This window comes from Aphelocoma coerulescens, chromosome 3 (genome assembly GCF_041296385.1).
Source record: "Aphelocoma coerulescens isolate FSJ_1873_10779 chromosome 3, UR_Acoe_1.0, whole genome shotgun sequence".
NCBI lineage: Eukaryota > Metazoa > Chordata > Aves > Passeriformes > Corvidae > Aphelocoma > Aphelocoma coerulescens.
The window spans coordinates 75020310-75038767 of NC_091016.1; the positions used below are offsets into that span (position 1 = coordinate 75020310).

At 38.5% G+C, this 18458-nt stretch overlaps 2 protein-coding genes and 1 long non-coding RNA gene across 6 annotated transcripts in view; 2 read left to right on the top strand and 1 right to left on the bottom strand.

Annotated features, from left to right (window-relative positions):
* The window catches only part of CEP85L (centrosomal protein 85 like), a 177923-nt gene that overhangs the window by 116049 nt on the left and 43416 nt on the right, over positions 1-18458 (top strand). The window lies entirely within an intron of this gene.
* Positions 959-9047, top strand: LOC138108355 (uncharacterized). The gene is made up of 2 exons (XR_011149941.1): positions 959-4953; positions 5191-9047. It is a non-coding gene; the product is annotated as an uncharacterized lncRNA (long non-coding RNA).
* PLN (phospholamban) lies at positions 8515-18439 on the bottom strand. 3 transcript variants are annotated; one of them, XM_069010909.1, is made up of 4 exons: positions 18221-18439; positions 14007-14048; positions 11861-11937; positions 8515-11458 (listed from the first exon to the last, which is right to left on the bottom strand). In XM_069010909.1, exon 4 carries the CDS (start codon positions 11333-11335, stop codon positions 11177-11179), a length of 159 nt encoding a protein of 52 aa, XP_068867010.1. In that variant the 5' UTR covers positions 11336-11458; positions 11861-11937; positions 14007-14048; positions 18221-18439; the 3' UTR covers positions 8515-11176. The 3 variants fall into 3 exon arrangements, with proteins under 3 accessions (XP_068867010.1, XP_068867012.1, XP_068867011.1); XM_069010911.1 differs by lacking the exon at positions 18221-18439 and adding an exon at positions 17944-18032; XM_069010910.1 differs by lacking the exon at positions 11861-11937.

An 18458-nucleotide genomic window follows, 5' to 3' on the forward strand; every position in this document is an offset into this window, starting at 1 on the left:
TTTGTTTCACCTGTAACTTCTACACCTCCGTGGAGGAAGTTCCTGATGGCCTTAGCAAGCACTTCCATTGATACAATCTGGAGTTGTGTTGCTGACCTTGAAATGGGATCTGTTTTATATCCTCAAGTGAGATGTGGTTGTGAAATAGGACCCAGAGAAGGTTAAAGCATGTGCAAGAGCAGTGAGCCTTTGGGCTCTTAGAGGCATCCCCTGCTGTCCCTCCCTGCCCTCTGTGTCTTTTCTGACAGAGGTTACAGCTGTAAGGAAGATAGATGCCAGAAACAAGAAACGAGAATGGTTCTTCCTGTTTTGACACCTGTTTTCTAAAGAAACCTCAGCATCATTCTGCTGTGGCCTTTTTTCAGAGATCACATGTGTACCTGGAAACTGGTATTTTATTATTTCCGAGAAACCAAGAAAACTACAATCCTAAGTGGAATATATATGTAAGAGAGTAGAAGGCATAAGAGGAAGCTGATAATTTATAAAAGGGGCAAAAGCCACAGCTCTATAGAAATTTTTAAATTTTTCTTTTCCTTTTAGTGAGGGTCACTTTTGCTGTTTTGCTTTTAACACATATATATGCTGATGGAAACATAGTGGTTTTTCTAGGACTGAAAAAAATTAGTTTATTATTATTTTGCTTTAAAGCTATTATTGCCATGAACAGAGAATACAGCAACCTTTGCTTTCAACTGTTAATCTAAAGCAGCTTTGTGTGTGTTCCAGTTTGGCCAAATTTAGAAATATATCCTCTGAGAGAAGGCACAACCACCCCTTCCCCCCCAGGTTCGGGAAAAAATAAATTTTCCTCGAAGGAAAGTGAAGGAGATAAAACTATTTATTTACCAAACACACAGGAAAAGGAAAATAAGGCTAAATAATAAAATGTTTCACTGTGGAGGAAAAAACCTGGGGAAGTGTTAAGAGTCCTCCCTTTGGTCTCCTCGGCGCTGGGGCTTGGGCCAGGGCCAGGCCCTCTGTGCCCAGTGGAAAGTCCTCCCGATGTGCTCTGAGGTTGAAAAGCAGTCCAGTAGAAAAGGGAGAAAATCCGGAATTCCAGAGACGGAAAAACAAAGTCCAAACTCTCAGTCTCTCTCTCCAGAGAACAAGAAACTGAAACAACTGGCCAAAAGCTGACTGGAAAAGCAGCAAGCCGGGTGCTTCCTCGCTCCCCTGCCGCAGCTGGGAAAAAAAAACCTGCTATCTCTGTGTGACCTTGAACAAGCTGCAAGCTGCCCTGAAAAAGTTTTGCTCAGTTTTTTCCTTCCCCCTCTCAGGCTCAGTTTAGAGGCATAGAAAGACACAGAAATTAATTTCTGGGCATAGACAGCGATATGGGATACACATCATAAGGTCACCCCAAGACAGTGTGTCTTTAAGATAGCTGCACTCTGTAGTCTCCCCTTCTACCAGCCTGTCGTTAATGAAGTAAGAATAGACCGCAACAACTTTCTGAGTTGATTTTGAGGACTGATGGTTCAGGAACAGCTGTAGGACTTAACAATACACACCCTTACAAATAAGTTTTTATGTCCTCACAGACTAATATAGACAGTTAACCGTAGAAAACTCTAATTCAGAGTTAATTTTTATAAAATCAGACAAGCTTTCTGTTTGTGTACTCTCACGGCTGATGGAAAGTATAACATAACACCCCTCAAAAGCTGTTCCAAGGTTAATTACCTTCAAGCTTAAGATTCTCTCCTTTCTTAGTAGTCTAAAGTTGACTGAACTCAGTGGTATTTCTTACACTTTACTCCCCAAATTATAAAGCCTATCGTGTGGCTTTTCCATTCCAATTGTAAACCATGGATTGTAAAATAAAATTTCCCGCACATTGTAAGGGAAGCTCAGAGTGTTAGGTAGAAGACCTACAGCTACATTGCAATTGTTCTTCAGGACATGGTCAGGTTTGCAACTGCAGAAAATGTGCTGTGGAACAATGCCTCTTAAAGAAGGTGCATCCTTCAGCTGTGGATGTGATGTTGGTACCTTTCAGAAATAAATCTCCAAGGAGAATCTGGTCTTTGGTTATTGTGGAACATCATGGAGTTGCATCTGAAAATTCCTTTCCTTAGCTAATGTGAGTAATTTAATGTGTACTTTTTGAAGATAAACATTCTCCTATTCATTTTCCTAGGAACAGATTTTAACAGGTCTTCAGTTTATGAAATTTAGTTTATGCACTGAAACAAAGAAACAGTGCTTCAGTGAAAACAAGTTTCCATGCAGAATTTATATTTCACCATACACTTAATTGTTTAACTGTTTTCAATATACACCTGAACTTTGAGTAAGGAAATGTGTGATAAGGACAGTATTAAGAGAAAAAAATGCTTTTAACACACAGCAGTATTTCCCATTTACTGAACTAGGAGGCTGTAAAAATCTAAATTAAAAGGCTCTATGTTTTCAAGCAATGGCATTTCTTTAAGTGTGATCCTATTATATATCCTGCTATCTGAATGCATGTAGGTACATGCTGTGTGCTAATCCAAAAAATTAGGTTTAAAATAAAAACATGCCTTTAAAATTGTTGGAGATCATATAATAAGAAGGAAAGCTTCAGAAGGTTGCATATCTACATATTCAATTTTCACAGTGTTTTAAGTATCACAGTATCTTTTTTTAGCGTACAGAGCATCTGTATCATTTCTTCATGGTGTGCTAAATTGTGTCAGGATATTGCAGAGATAATAGGTGGAAATTGCTTAAGTGCATCTTTTCCCTTTAATGTACCAGGTTTAGTGGGGTTTTTTAATGAGGAAAACACTGGAGTGATCATACCATGTATACAAAAGTTGCTGGTAATTAAGTTTTAATGCAATGAGAAATTTAAAGTTATTATAACAGTTTTCACTGGAAAACAGAAAAGGAAGAAAGTGAACTGCATGCATATCTAAACATTGGTAAACAAAGCTATAAAACTTTAATTGAAAAAAAAAAGTCATAGCATTTTTCAGATAACAGTGTTGCCACATAAAACTTTATTCTTAAATGTCAACTCAAAGCTGGGGTTTTTTACAATCCTGTCAGATCAGAAAATTAAAAATTATTAATATCAACATTTTTCCTGTATCACATTTTGATCAAACCATATTTCTTAGGAATATAAAACTTTTTAACATGAGAGATTATCACTTTTAGCTAGCAGAGTGAGCTCCTTTACTGTGAGTCATAACTAAGCTTTTATGGTCTGTTCCTTTTGCTGTGAAGTTGGTAGCCCAACAAATGGGATTCCATTCATAATAATGTGCTTGTAGGTTCAGTCTGGAGTAAGTGCTAGCAGATGATGAGAAACCAAACTTGGACTGTGCTTGACTGCAAAAAGAGCCTTGGCACTGGTTAGCTGACAACTTTGCCAGCTTTATATGTCATCTCAGGAAAACGCATGTTTCAGTTTCAGCAGCTTATTTCAGCATTTGTTGGGGATTCTGTCATGTTCATTGCTGGCTGAGAGGAGGCTACTGGGATTGTATCTGGGAGTTGTTTCCCCATACTTTAATGGCAAAGTTTCTCACAGACTTCCTTGGTATGTAATTTTTGATCTGGAAATACATGATAGTTCGTGGCAGCAGGCTCATCTTCTTCAATTTATTAAAAAGGAATAAGTGATTTTATTGTTTTGTCAGGACCAACTGTTGTCACCATGGTTTCCCTAAGAAAAGGAAACTTCTGAATATACAGAAGGTCATGTAGACAAATAAGCTTTTGTAGCCCCAAGCAGTATGTCAGTGAATAACCATTTTGTTGGGAAAATGTTCTTACTCTGCTTTGGACTAGAGTGGGTTTCCTGTTTGTTTCTGTGTTTTTGGTGTGCTTTGAGCCATCTATGTCAAGCATCAGTGGGAATTCTCCTAAGTAGTACACAACTATGTAACCATTACCACATATATGTCTTGTATATAAATTCACAGATTTTTTTTTAAAGCGGAACATTTCAAAATTATCAAAATAAATGATGAAGTGCTTATGGTGATGTAGCTGTGCAAAGTTTTCTGCTTTAAGTGTAAACAGATTGGAATTCACACTACTGTAACTACTATCAACATTAGAAAACTATGGGTATATAGTTTGCAGAAGCTATTTCAAATGTTTATTGCGCGTATTTCAGAGCAGGTGAGAAAAGCGCTTTTCTGTGCTGCTCTAGGCCATTGTGCTGGTTTGGCTGGGGCAGAGGTAATTTCCTTCATAGTAACTGGTATGGAGCTATGCTTTGGACTTGCACCAAACCGTAGTCCCATGCTAACTACTATACTGTGAAGAAAACTAACTTTATTCCAGACAAAACCAGCACACTAACGCTCTGTAAGCTTTGGAGCAGGTAGCCTAGAGTGGAATGTGGATACCTATTAATGGTAGGACTCTCTTGAGCTTTCGGGTTTGCTGGGCCTTTTCCTGTGAAAAGTCTATTAATAGATCCAGTTTAGATGAGTCTCCTGCAGATAACTGAACCACCCCACAACAACAGTGATCATATGGAAATTCTGAGTGTGAACATGTACAGATCAGCTCTGTAATATACTCTGCACTCAAGAGTGTATGTGTTGAATCAGGGATGTGCCTTTGGCAATAGGAAGCTGGAGCTGGGGCTTCCCCCACCCATGAAACAGCATCTGCCTCTTTTGCACATGCGTTAATATGCATATGGCAATAAATTTACTGTACAATATGTATTTGTTGGGGCACACTGTTCCTATGTTTCACTTGGGGAAGTGAGATGCTGAGAGGAAGTTGTTTGGCTCCAATATAATGTATGAAAATTTGCTTCTGGTCCCCTCCTTTCCCAGCACTTCTCATGTATTTAGAGCCACCTCCTGGCAAATCATTCCAACAGAAGTGTGCTCTTGTTGGTCACTCTCCTTCCCAGGACCCTGTGGGGAAACTACATCATCCTGTAAAGAGCCACAAAAGAAGGTCCTGTAAGAAGTTTTTGCTGCATGCCTAGAGGTGAGGACAGGCTATGGACTGCTGATTGCACTGGCAAGTAACAAGTGGTCTGTCAAATACCGCTGGAGGGCCCTCACACTGCTCACTTGACCTGTGCATAAGTGGTAAATCCTCTTACTGAGGCTGTAACGCCTCTTGGGTCTGTGCAGATGCACTTACTGCTGGTGTATATGCTGGTGTTAAGGGTTTTCTGGGCAGAGTTATGATAACCTTGGGTAATGGCCCTTTGTTTTTCAGTTGTTTTGACAGCTGCTTGTTTTGATATGCTGGATAACAGAAGGCTTCTGGCGTTTTGGTGTTGCAGTGAACCACAGGTGGTCAAAAAAGATCTAACTAATAATTATGTTTTCATATTTAACTTTCACTTATCCCCATCTCTGCTACTGCAAGCTGCTTTGCAGGGATATCTTTGTTTCCATTTACAGCATCTGTGCATTTCTCTCCACAGGTAATTTGATGTGTTCTGTCAGCTCAATGCTGGCATTTTGGTTTGCCTTCCTGCTGTCATTCCCTATTAAGTGTATGTTCTACAGAAATCCCATTCTAAAGATCTGATATATGCTGTCCCCTTTTTGCAGAAATTACATTCCTTGAATGCTGCAAATAATTTGTAGATCTTTAAATAGCAAGCAACTGTAGCAATGAGAAGCTACAGTAGCTGCTTATGCATTCTTGGATTTCTTCAGGTACTCAGCAAGGCTCTAGGTGCTTTCTTCACTCAGTGGCAGATAGACACTTGTGCACAGCTCTTGGGATTGCTTTCTGATAAATTTAGGGTGTGAACACATTCTCTTAATGTCGGATATTTCAGCCTCTGCAGTCTTTGCATACTTATATTCAGGTAGTTTAAAGTGTCTACATTATCATTGCAGAATCCTCAAGGCAAAATCTGAGAAGGAAGCAGAGCCTTACAGAGGTTCACATCAACTTCACAAGGATAAATGCAAGCACTAGAACCAAGACAATGAGCAGAAAGTTGAGTAGCAGGTTGAGACCTCTGTTGTTGGCAAGATCCATAATGTGTATCAGTCTGCCCTCTTGTGCCTGCAGCAGACTCTTAGCTGTAGATTAGGGTTGCTCCTTCAGTACAAAGCCATGTAGGTTCACATGAATTTCATTGTATCCACAGCTCTTTACCTGGTTTTTACTTTCTGCCACTTAAGGGAAAAAGTATGCTTACAATTGCTAGTTGTTTGTTTTTTTTCTGGAAAAGGATTCTGGATGCTCCTACAAGCCTTTTTCTCAAATACCTTAAAAATAAAATGAAATGAAATTAAGGTTAATGATAACTTTCAATCCAGTATTGAAGAATTTCTGAAGAACTAATAATTGGAGGAAGGACTTGAATTTTTTTCATGGAATTTGGCACTTCATTGACTTTTTTAATGTGTATGGTACTTTTCAGGCCTATTGAATTTTCAAAAGAATGACTGTTCTGAAGACTTCGTCTGTTTCAGTAATAAGACTGTTGAAAATTATTTCCTTCTAAAATACCTCTATAGGTACAACACGCCTCTCCCCCTCCCGCCACTTTCTTATCTGGGCAAAATGTTTCTCTGTTAATAGAAGTATTTCCTACCCTTCTGGGGTTTGGCATCGTGCAGTGCAGTCGTGTTTAGCCAGCAATGTGCTGCGTAAGGTCCACTGCACTTTTGCAAATGCCTTATGAAGAATTTGGATGGAACTGGCAGAGGATGCATCCTTGGTGCTTTTATAGCACATATGCAATTACTTATTTTATGATAGCATTAATAAATTAACAATTGGGTTTTATTTATAGAAATATATATACATAAATGAAAGTAACATATAAAGCCACTCAGCCCTAACACTGCAAGCAGTTGCCAAAACTTCATTTTAATAATCAGCTACATTTTTAGGGAAGATCACAAGAGGGCAGTGTTTTATAGTTTTATACTGATACAAAGATGTAACTTCTGGCATTATTTTACCTTAAAAAAAAAAAAGACTTACAAAGCAATCAGTCAGATATTACAGTAAATATAGGGCCTGTGTTAAATAATTTAAATTACTAGGGTTTATATTGAGGTATCAATTTTTAAAGGAATACTTATAAATATGTTCTAGTTTTTTGTGTGTTTTTTTCTCTTTTTTTCCCCCCTATCATGGAGGTCAAAGCTAAAAGGACTACATTTGTTTTAAAATAAGATATCTCTGGATCTTGCAGGATTTCACAAATAGTTTTCCAGTTGTATTCTATGAGGCACTACTCATTAATAGCCATACAAATACAGGTATCTGGTCTGTAACCTCTAGTGTATTAGTATGCTTCCAAATATAAACAAAAACACTCTCTAAATTAATGTGTTCAATTACTCTGCTCTAATTTTGGCAGAGAGGATATAGAGAAAGTATGTTTCAGCATACTTTAAACAGTATGTACATTTTTCTTGATTATTGTTTTGTATGTATCCCAGAATGGATAAGGTTGGAAGGCACTACAGTCTCCCTGCTCAGACAGAATCATCCTAGAGCACATGGCACAGGATTGTGTCCAGGTGGTGTCTGAACACCTCCCTCTCCACAAACTCTCTGGGCAGCCTGTTCTAGTGCCCAGTCACCTGCACAGTAAAGAAGTTCTTCCTCACATTCTTGTGGAACTTCCTGTGCATCAATTTCTGCCCATTGCCTCTTGTCCCATTGCTTGGCACCACTGAGCAGAGCCTGGCTCCATCCTCTTGGCACCCCCCTTCAGATACTGATGGGCATTGATGATGTCCCCTCTCAGTCACTTCTTCTTGAGGCTGAACAGGCCCAGCTCTCTCGGCCTTTCCTCTTAAGAGAAATACTCCAGTGCCTTAATGATCTTTGTCATCCTCTGCTGGACCTGCTCCAGGAGCTCCATGTCTCTCTTGTACTGAGGAGCCCAGAACTGGACACAGCATTCCAGGTACAGCCTCACTGGGGCTGCGTAGAAGGATCATCTCCCTTGACCTGCTGGGAATGCTCTTCTTAGTGCGTCCTAGGATACCACTGGCCTAGTTGTACCACTGGCCATTGGTGTAGCTGTAGCAAAACTTACAAAAAAATCCTTTGTGCTAGGTGGTTGACAAACATTTTGTGTATGGTATGTGAATAATTTTGTTTAAGGCTGTTTTACTCTTGTCTTTCCACTGAATTGTTTGGTTCTGCTAGGAAGGGAAGTTGTTGCTTAAATGATAAAGAAACGTGAGTATCTGCTGCCTTCTAAAATACCTTACTGATTAGTTTTGGTCAGAGCAAAGTTTCAATTTTTAAGTGGGTCATGTTTTCACTTAGAGAATAATATCAATTATTCAATTACTGAATCACTTATTATATCAATTTTTGCTGAGGAGCTGGCTGAGGAAACACATCTTTAAAACCAGCATATTTTGGTTCCTGATTCAGCTACTTCTCAGTATAAAATTGCCATGGAAGTTGGTCACTATTTTTTTTTTGGAGGAAGGGTAATAGCAGATTGTTGCCTGTTTTTATTCACTATTAGCGTGTAAGATGACCTTTGGAAAAAGATTTAGGCTTGGGTGGAGTGGAGCAGAGAACTGAAAACTTAATCCAAGGTACATGCTGTACATATTTGCAATTTTTATTATGGCTCATTAAACTGGTAAACTTTTCGGTTACACTTGCATAAAATTCATTAGGAATACTTACAAACTTAAAAGCTCTAGCTACTGAGTGGGAATCAGGTGTATGTAAGTGACCTGGACATCGCAAAACAGTGAAGACTACTCTTGAAAACCAAAACAGAATAAATAGAGATGTAGAGAATTAGAAAGCTGTGTGGTGACTAGATTTTTTTCACATAACTGTAATAGGTAAGTAATAGAATGGATGCTTCTTTCTAAACAGAACTGGATATATTTTATGCTTTAATATTTTTCAAGCAGTCCTTTTATTAAATAAAAATACAGTAGATGTTATTTTTAAAGCTTATATAAGTCTACAAAGAAGATTGTACTATGTACAAAAGGGGTTTTTTTTTAAATCTCTGGGTTCAGTTGACAATTTGTGATATCAAGGATAGTAGCAGATTTTCTGATCAACAGAAGCCTAAGACAAATAAACAGTATAGGCAATATATCTGCATTGCTGTTAAATTACATAGGGCTTCCAGTTTATTGATAATTTGGTTTTATTCTTGTTTGGTTATTGTTTTAAAATAAGTTGTGGGTTTTCAGGTACATAAGAGGAAGGTGGAGGGTTTGTTTTTATTGAGCTATGTTTTTTAGCAATGCTTTACTCTGACTCCTTTTTATTATTGGCTTGTGAAACCTATAATCCAAACATGTCCTTAGAATATAGGTGCTGATGCTTTACTCAACACTTTTTTTCTTCAGCAAATGTTCAGTACTGTCCAAAACTGTTGTCTATTTCCAGCTGAAGTCTCTTGAAACACATCCAAAGCAAGCTGAAGCTAGAAACCATCCATCACAAAAATACAGATTTGAAAAAAGAAGAAAAGGAAGAAGGATTAAAAGGGGAAATATGCTTGCTAAAATCTCATGTGTTTGTGAGAGTGGTCAGAATGTGTGAAATGGAAATTGAGATTTACACTGACAGTTCAAATCAGTAGTGCTCATATACTAACTTGCAGATGTGGGGGTGTGTTGCCAGTCTCACCAGTGCTTGCCCTAATCCTCATACAGTAGCTATCCTAATTTCTTCCAGTAGTTAACCTTATTTCAGAGTCTGGTCTCAACATACCTACTCACCAGATAGGAAATTCATCACCGCTGGATTTGCTTGCATTCCATTGAATACAGAATTTTTTCAAAGATTTCTTCCCTTCCTGCTCAGCTGTTCATTGTCAACTTCTACTCATGAAATACTAAGTCTTAAAAGCAGAATACAAGAGAAGCTTGTTTTGATTTTCTGTATTCATCAGTAAGAATGTTTACATAGAATGGAATAGAAGGCTATCTCTTTTAAAAATTGATGTCTGTCTGACGTTGGTCAGTTGATTCTTGAGCTTTCTTTAAATTTGAAAAGTATATCAAATTTCTAGGAATTTTACTTGTAATAGGGTTGGAAGTTTTCTCCTCAGTCTTGTTACTCACAATTGCTGGAGTAGAAGTGTCGTCTTTTATGTTTACGCATCTAGCCTATGGTTTACGTGTTGGAAAGATGTTTCTGCAGTGGTTTCCCCTCCTGTGCATCGTTCTTTATAACTTACTTTTTTATCTGTCATTTATTTTAGGAAGCTACTTGCATGTTCTCTAGCAGGAATTTGCAGCTGAAGGTGGAGATGTTACTTGTATTTGTTTAGATGCACTTCAGTCACAGCAGTAATGGTGACCTAGGCTTTTCTCTTTGCCACATTAGATATAAGTCACCTCGTGTGACATTGGCAAATTCCAAGGTTTTTGTAGTTTTAAACTAAGAAAATTATTACATGAATTAGAACAGGCCTTATTTAAGTTGTCTAAAGGCAAATATTAAGAACTCTGAGAATCCAAGTTGTGTCAGTTGTCATGTCAGTTAAATGACTGTGGAAAACAGAATTTTTGATATCAGTTACAGCAGTGTCAATTTTTTTCTGCAAAACATAATGAAAAATCTTTCCAGATGTCACATATATAAGATCCCTTAAATAGGGAGAAAAACATATGAAATAGTTTTTCTTTCTGGATTAGAAGAGATTTTTGGTTTATTCTCATATTCCTTTGAAAAACACTTGAACAATTTTAATGCCTTCAGGTGATAATGTGGAGATGCAGCACCTTGAACTAAGCAGAGCAGAAATTTTCCCAAGATGTGTTGAGGGCTGTGTACCTGTAAGCTCTTTGAGCAGCCATGGTCCAAATTTGGAACCCTTCCAAGGGCTTAAAAATTTTTAGAGAAACCTGAAAACACTTAGGCCCCCAAAAAGTGATGATGGTGTTTATCTAACTAAAACACTGAATTTACCAGCTGCTGGCTGTTACTGATGGGAGCAGATAATCTGATTTGCCCATACTTTACCCCACGCTCTTGATTGAGACTGACAAATTGAGTCATGCACAGCTTTGTAACTACAGGCTCTAAACACTGTTCTGCACAGAAAACGTGGCTTTAATACATGTAGCAGGCAGTAAGATAACAGGGCACTGGTTGGCACACCCTCTAGTCCAAGTGCTAGCCCCTGTCACATGAGGATCCTTGCACTGGGAGTTGCAGGTGTAGGTCTCTCTTCCCCCTGGGGTGACTTTCCTAGAGGACAGTGCAGAGAAGTGCTGGAACTTCAGAGAAGCATCACAATGATACAGATCAGCAAGAGGCAAATTAAAATCAGGCAGAAATTCACAAAGAGCTCTTGGAGCCTTTGGCGTGCTTGTGGGTTGACCTCAATAGTTGAGGCTCTCCTCAGAGCAGAGCGGGTTATGTGTTGAACCTTCTCCATGGCAACAAGAAAGCAGAGGGCACAAATCAGAGGTTTTAGGAGTGCAGGAAAGAAGAGCAGTGGTCAGGAGCAGTGCAAAGTGCCTAATATCTTCTCTTTTTGTTTTAGACAGCCTTTGCAGAGCTGGAAAGCAGGAAAGCAGAGAATTAGGAGTGCAGAAGTGTTTTTACGAGTGCAAATGGAGATTGTTTTACAGTTCTAAAAAGTCTGAAACAAATAGATTGCCTTTACAGTGTTTTTAGGTAAAAACACGATTTTAAAAATTTGGGGTTTTAAGTTTAGATTTGTGCTGTATTGTGCTTCTCCTGAGGGCTACTGAGCACCTGCTTCTTAGCAGTGTTGAGTAACTGTACTCTGGAAATTGTGGGTATCTGGGTTTTGCCCAGATTATTGCTTTAGATCCTAAACTCTCTATCTCACACAGTCTGTGAAAAGGCCATAGCTGATTGCCTTCCCCCACACACCCCTCTGCTTTATTTGTTCATGCACACATGACAGCTTGATGATAAGAGTAAGGTCACAGACCTTTCAGTCAGGAGATATGGATAGTCCTGCTGGCTGGTCCTGACAGGGCCAATAATCTGATTTACCAGTACCTTTTTCTGGAAGGGAGGAAAAGAAATCTTGTTGAAATATATTCATTCAAAGTAAAAGTTCTGTGTGGTGGGCAATTAAAAGCTGTTGCATCACTGCTGTAGGGAATTTTTGTAGCATAGTTCTCAACAGACAAGACAAGAGTAAGGGCTAAATCTTTTTTTATGCATGTAGGACAATGTGTTACAAATGTGGGTGCAAAGGCGGAGGACTGCTATGAGGAACAAAACAAAGAATATACACAACTTTTTCTCTTAAGTGAGTGTTAAATTTAAAGTGCATTTTCCTCTTCTTTAATGGCAGATGGAAGGACTGGGTATCAGTCGTTTTAAAACTCCAAGTAAGTAGTTGCATTGTAAAACCCTTCTGTACAAGCCTTCCATGGCAATAAGCTAGCTTTGTTATATGCTTGTTTAGCTCATGGTGAGTTGGATTCTGAATGTAGGTGCTGTCACAATGTGAAAACTTGGTTTTTAAAATAATGCTGATATATGCATCTGTCAAACTTTGTTCCTAAAGCTGCACTCGCCCCTAAATGTTTTATGAATTTACATTGTGTTCGTAGTTTTCACAGAAGGCCTCTCCTTGACACCGCTTTAGTTTTTTTTGCTTGGCAGTCAGTGAAATTATATATGCAACATAAAGGAAAATAATTGCTTAGATGTCTGCTGCCCAAGTTACATGATGATCCTGACTGAATCAGAGATACTTTGTTGCCTATGAATTTGTCTTTATATGTGGCTAAAATCTAAAAACCTTAAAAGGAAACAAAAGTGTCTTTCAGGCTCTTTCTTTTTTAATCCCTCCATATTGGGCTGTAGAGTCAAATGGTACTGTATGAACAGAATACATGTGTTTTCAGTGGCAGTGGTGGTATTTAAGTGAGACTTTCAAAAGCAACCAGATTGCACATGGTTATTTTACTACCTTTAGAGGATTCCATGTGATGACATCTCCTTCTAAAACTGAACTTCAGATTTTGTTATGATCTTTTGAGCTGTAGTTGATCTTAACTTCATTGCGAACAAAACATACACCAGGAATGTACTCTTGTAGTGACTATAATTTTTCATCTTTGTTTGACTTTTTGCTGTACCTGTTTTCATCTATTTAAGCAGTTAAGTGCTTGCCAAGTATATCCTGCTTAGCTCTTTGCTGATCACAGTCTATCCCAAGTGCAGTAAAAGCAAGACATGCGCAGGAATTCTCAAGTCTCTTGGCTGAATTCACATTCATTCTCCCAGGCCAGTACAGGCTGGAGAGCATTAGACTGTTTATCTTCTTGCAGACAAGTCCTGGTAGATGAACTGCTAATGGATTTACATGGATAGAGGAGAGTTTCTGTAACCAGCTTGTGTGACAGAGACTGCCCAGAGAACAGCATTTCCTGCGGGTGACTTCATCACAGCATCTTATGGCATTTTTTCAATGCCAGGTGTGTGCAACTCTCGGTCTTTGAGCTGTGTGTGACCTGCTGCAGCAACATTTATCTTTCCTGATTGGTATTTTTCCTTGGGGTCCAAAGAAGGATTGGAACAGCATTGATGTGTACCTGTGTACATGCACAGTAAACGTACATTCCATTTCATGTGCACTGCATTAGGTGTAACTGCAGTGGTGCTGGCACCTGCCCTGCTGTGTTGCTGCATATGTTTCACTTGCATGACTCAAGGGGCAAGGCCCTGGGGCACTCTGAAGTGCTTCCATAAAAAGCAGTATTAGCTGGTTGGGCATCACAGATGCAAGATCAAAATAGGTATTTGAACATAGGTGACCAGACAGCTGATACAAAGGGATCTTAAAAAATGGAAGGTAGCGTAAGTTAAAATCTGTATACCTATTACAGCTAGAAAATGCTGTAGAGAAGGGATGAGGAAAGGACAAAATAGACTAATTTGAGTTTCTTGATTTAATAGTTTATACGTTTTTGGAAGTTTTTGAAACATCTATGTGTTGTTTAACCTAATGCGCCTATCTGTGTGGTAAGGTTTTTTGTAAGCAAGGGAAGCCAATTCTGTGTCTGTATTTCAACAAGTTTGTCTTTACAAGTGCTCAAGTTCAACTAATAAACACATACCTTGCTTGTTAATCCTCCATGGCTCTGTCACCCACCTAAAGTCTGCAGAAAGAGAAACAGATTCAGTAACACAGCTGCATATGGGTGGCTATCAAGGTCAAAATGGACAGCTTGGAAAATAATTACACAGGAACAAAGACTGATCATTGTCACAAATATTAGCTGCTCTCTGCTGTTCAATCTGCCGTGTTTTAGGCCAATATAAAGAAGAGTTGTGCATATGCACACACCACTTCTTGAAACAAAACTGCAACAAAAGGGCAAATTATATTTGATATTTTAGAAGTCACAAATGTTACTTGTGCGACAAGGCTGAGCATCACACAAGAGGAACAGTTGGCTGCATTGCTGTGCAGTTGTGTTTTATCAGTGCTGTTAATGCATGTGCAAGGCTTGTCTTAGGCACAGGGTGAATCTGCAGGAAGAGGTCTGGTGGCTGACCCTGTATGTTACTATGTAGGGAATTCCCTATACCCCGTACTTTAGAATGAGTCACTGATCACAATTATTGCTTCCCACTTCACTGACATGTGACTGTTTCCCTGATTTGTATTAGGTTATTTTTATCTTTGTTCCTGCGTGCCCTTCACAATGAGAGGGGGTATGTGACCAGAGTGAGAACTGTGGGCCACGCTCATTCCTGGTGCAACTGCGTTATCCTTTGAAGTCACACAGGATAAATTTGGCTCCCTTGGAAATGCCACAGCCTGTTTCCTGTCATATGTTCACTAAATGCAGCAGTGATATCAGTGGAATAGAAGAGGTTTGACTTATTTGAATTCTTGCAGTTCCACATGACCAAGTGAAGGCCTGAGGAACACTGTTAAAAAGTTATGTTGCATAAGTCTATTGCATAGATTTTTACAATGACGTGTCCCAAAACCCCAGTAATTCACTTTTATCCATCGAAAAGACATGTCTTACTAACCATAAACATAGTGATGGAAAAAGTACTATAAAGTTATGTTGATTGAAGATTTAGACACCGACTTGTGGCATATAATGTCATTTTTCAATCATATGGAGAAAACATTTCCTCGGGATGGGGAAAGAAGCAACAATTCAGCTCATCGTTTGAGAAGTGCTGGTAACAGGAAAGCAAACTCATGTCTGTTTTGTACTGAAGTGTCATCTGTGTTTCAGAGAACATAGGGGAAGGCTCACACTTGAGATTCTTTTTTTCCTCCCCCTCTTACAAATTAATTGTTTATACAGTCTTCCTTCTGAGTAGCTTTGATGTTCTTAGTGTTCCAAGAAGCAAGACCAACAGTAAGAACCTCTACTTGTATTTCAAGTCCATGAGAATGTGAATGGTGTAGGTAGTAACAAGGAATTACACTGGTCAATAGCTGAACACACCAATCATTCTGTGTTTTGGAGTTTATCCACATATCTTGTGGATAACGGGGACTTCTATGTGTGCTGGTCCGTTAGAGTAGCCTGGGAGCTAGCGCTTTGTTTTAAAGTTGGTTAAATTCCCTGCAGCTGCTGCAGGACCACGCAGTGGGATCTTGGGCAGGTGCTTTGGTCTCCATACTCATGGGTTCCCCTCATCAAAATAAGACATAAAATAACTGTATACCATTTCCAGTCTGTTGGTGTGATTTGCCTTTTATGCAGTAAATTTATTCTGGGAAATGAACTCCATCCTCTGCTGCCTTCACTGAGTACTAACAAGTTGTTTTCATGCCGGGTTTTAGCTTTGGTTGTTCATAATATCCCTTTAACAGGGAATGGTCTAAGTGCAATCTGAATTAAAGTAAAAATTGAAATACATCTAGCATGTATAAAAGGTAGAAGGAAAAGGGGATGTTCCAAATTTTGCTTTTTGCCTTCTAGCAGCTCAGGAAACAATGATGTGGCATTGATTGAGAAGGATATAATAGATAAATTCAGCTTCCGAGAAGTTACTTGATGCCTGGAAAGTCCTGTTAAGGCTTTTTTCAATCTCCAGAAACCAAAAGCAATCTTCAGTTCTAATGTGTCTTGTAGTTTTAGGGAACAGAACTTTACTTCCTTGCGGGATTTTTTATTTCTCCACGTGGGGTACTTTTCTATTCCTAAATCAAATTATTCTTAAAGCAAATAAAAAATTGCTCTTGTAGTTCTGTGGATGTATCCCATACATTTTTGTTTGCTGATGGCCTGAAAAAGTAGCGAAAATAACCTGTATACTACCAGTTACAAATTGATTTCAGTGAGTTTCCTGCTATACAATGGAGGCACTATATTCCTAACTTCCTCAGAGGATGAGAAATAAATGCAGCTTTTAAAAATAGAAATGTGGTATATACATAAATCTGAGTCTCTCTTAAATACAAATAAAAATAGCATTGTCATCTTGACAAATAGGTAGCAAAAAAAAGAACAAGAAAGAAAATTGTTTGCTGTAAATTAAATGCCTAATTTCACATTGATTTTAACACTTATCACCTGCCCTGTAGCACATGCTTCTGTCATGACTGTAGGTTCTTGTTTTTTAGGGTTTGGATGTCTGTGACATGGGATGTTATAAGTGTGAAATTCTAAAATTTAATTTAACAGCTGAGCCACTCTCCCATCTGCATTAAATTACTGAACTCTGACAGGATAAAATTGAGATGATGGGGCAGCTAACCTGCTGTAGCCATGGGATGCATTCCAGCTAAAGAGCTGCCTACAGCAGTTAAGTGTCTGTGTGTATGTTTAATCTATGAGTGTATGCATAAAGTCTGTATCTTTAAAGGTCTGCATATGCAATATTTGTGGTAGAAGAGAAAGATTCTCTGGTTGGTACAATAAACCTTAACGCTTCTCTTCACTTGAAAATACATTTTGTGTATAACTTCAGCCTTGAAAAAAAATCTGTCTCAGAATCTTCTTGCGCCATGTAGGCGCTGGGAGGTCTGAAGTGCTGCTTCTGCCTTCTGAGAACAGCTTCTAGAGAGCTCTGTAACAGATTGTTTGCCTTAGGAGTAACAGCATGTCCAGACATTTCTATCACTTGAATATTCAAAACTGGCGCAAGACTGCTGAACACAAAACCAAGCACCTGGATGTATCTTTGCCTGATGCCTACCAGTCACTAATAGGAAAAGGAATTAGGTGCATCTTTTCACTAACAGGGAAAACACACCTCACAAAATTAAAGTCTATATTAAGTTTGTCTCTTCTATAACCAGCACCATATAGATGTGAGTAGTACAGTGTGAATTGATGAAAGGGGAGAATGTGATTGTAAGGAGCATAAGTACCTTAGAGACATACATATTAATGAATCATATTTCTTTTTAAAATATTTGTAAATGTAAATATTAAATGTTCTCTATGTGACATGTTTCTGTGTGAGATGCACTTTTTTGTCAGTGATTTTAAAGCTGGGATTGTATTTCATTGTACAACATGTCTGTGCTTCCCTTAGAAATAAATGGGTTATTTTCTGCATTTGAAACTCAGTTCATGATGTTACAAATCCTAGCTAAATTATTTATCTGTTATTAGAAACAATCTAGGATTAGTGTGTTAGTTACAATGAAAAACAGGAGAAAATAAACTTTTAATGGATGTCAAAGCAAAAACACTACATGGATTCTGTAGCTTGAACTGCACTTAGAGTAACATGGTATAATTTTAGTTCTAGTGCTGCTATAAATGATTTAAATTTTTAAATTAAGGGTAATTTTTCATCATACAGCAAAAAAAAGGTTTGCTCTCTCAATGTGTTAGATGAGAAAAATGTTTTTCTGAGTTAATGGTGGAAGGGCTTCTTTACCCTTGCTGGACTGTGAATAGGCAGCTTTGGGAAAAGAAAAGCCTCTACAAAACTTTAAGTGAATTATTCTCTTTGTAGATTTTGGATTAAAAACCAAAACCAAACAGACAAAAGAAAAAACAATCAAAAGGTATTAAATTTAAAAGGAAAGACAAAGGTGTAAGAAACATGATGAAACCTTCTCACCTTCTTGTGCAATGCCACCTGTATAAATCATCTATCCAAGGACAGCTGGTGTCTCATGAACATGTAGGAAATTCTTTTGCCTTTAGTGTTGCTGAAAGACTCCCCCACACAGCAGTACATTTTTGACTTAGAGCTATAATGCCTACATTTTCATATTTTTGATAAACAGTTAAAACCAGCTGTTACTTTGAGTAGAGGAGTTTTTTGTAGTAAAGTACAGCTACAGCATGCCTTCCTGCAAGAATTAAAATCATTACACAGAAGAGAGGTTCCTTACCCCAGGTGTGACTTAGTGAAGCACAGAGGAGCTTGCTCCAGGCTGTGGGACGTGCCTGTAGATCTCTGGCAACTTGTCCGAGTCTGTGACCAAGTTGTGGAAACAATTGAAGTAGGTTGAGGGGAAAAAATAACAAAAGTCTCAGAGGCAGGACTCGTGGTGTCACTCAGCAGCTCATGAGTTGATTGGTCCCATGTGCCTTCTGACACAGGCAGTGGCTCCTCTAAACTTGTTCCTA

Excerpts from the sequence above, each read along its gene's own strand:
- PLN (XM_069010910.1), bottom strand. The coding sequence starts at position 11,335 with ATGGAGAAGGTTCAACACATAACCCGCTCTGCTCTGAGGAGAGCCTCA.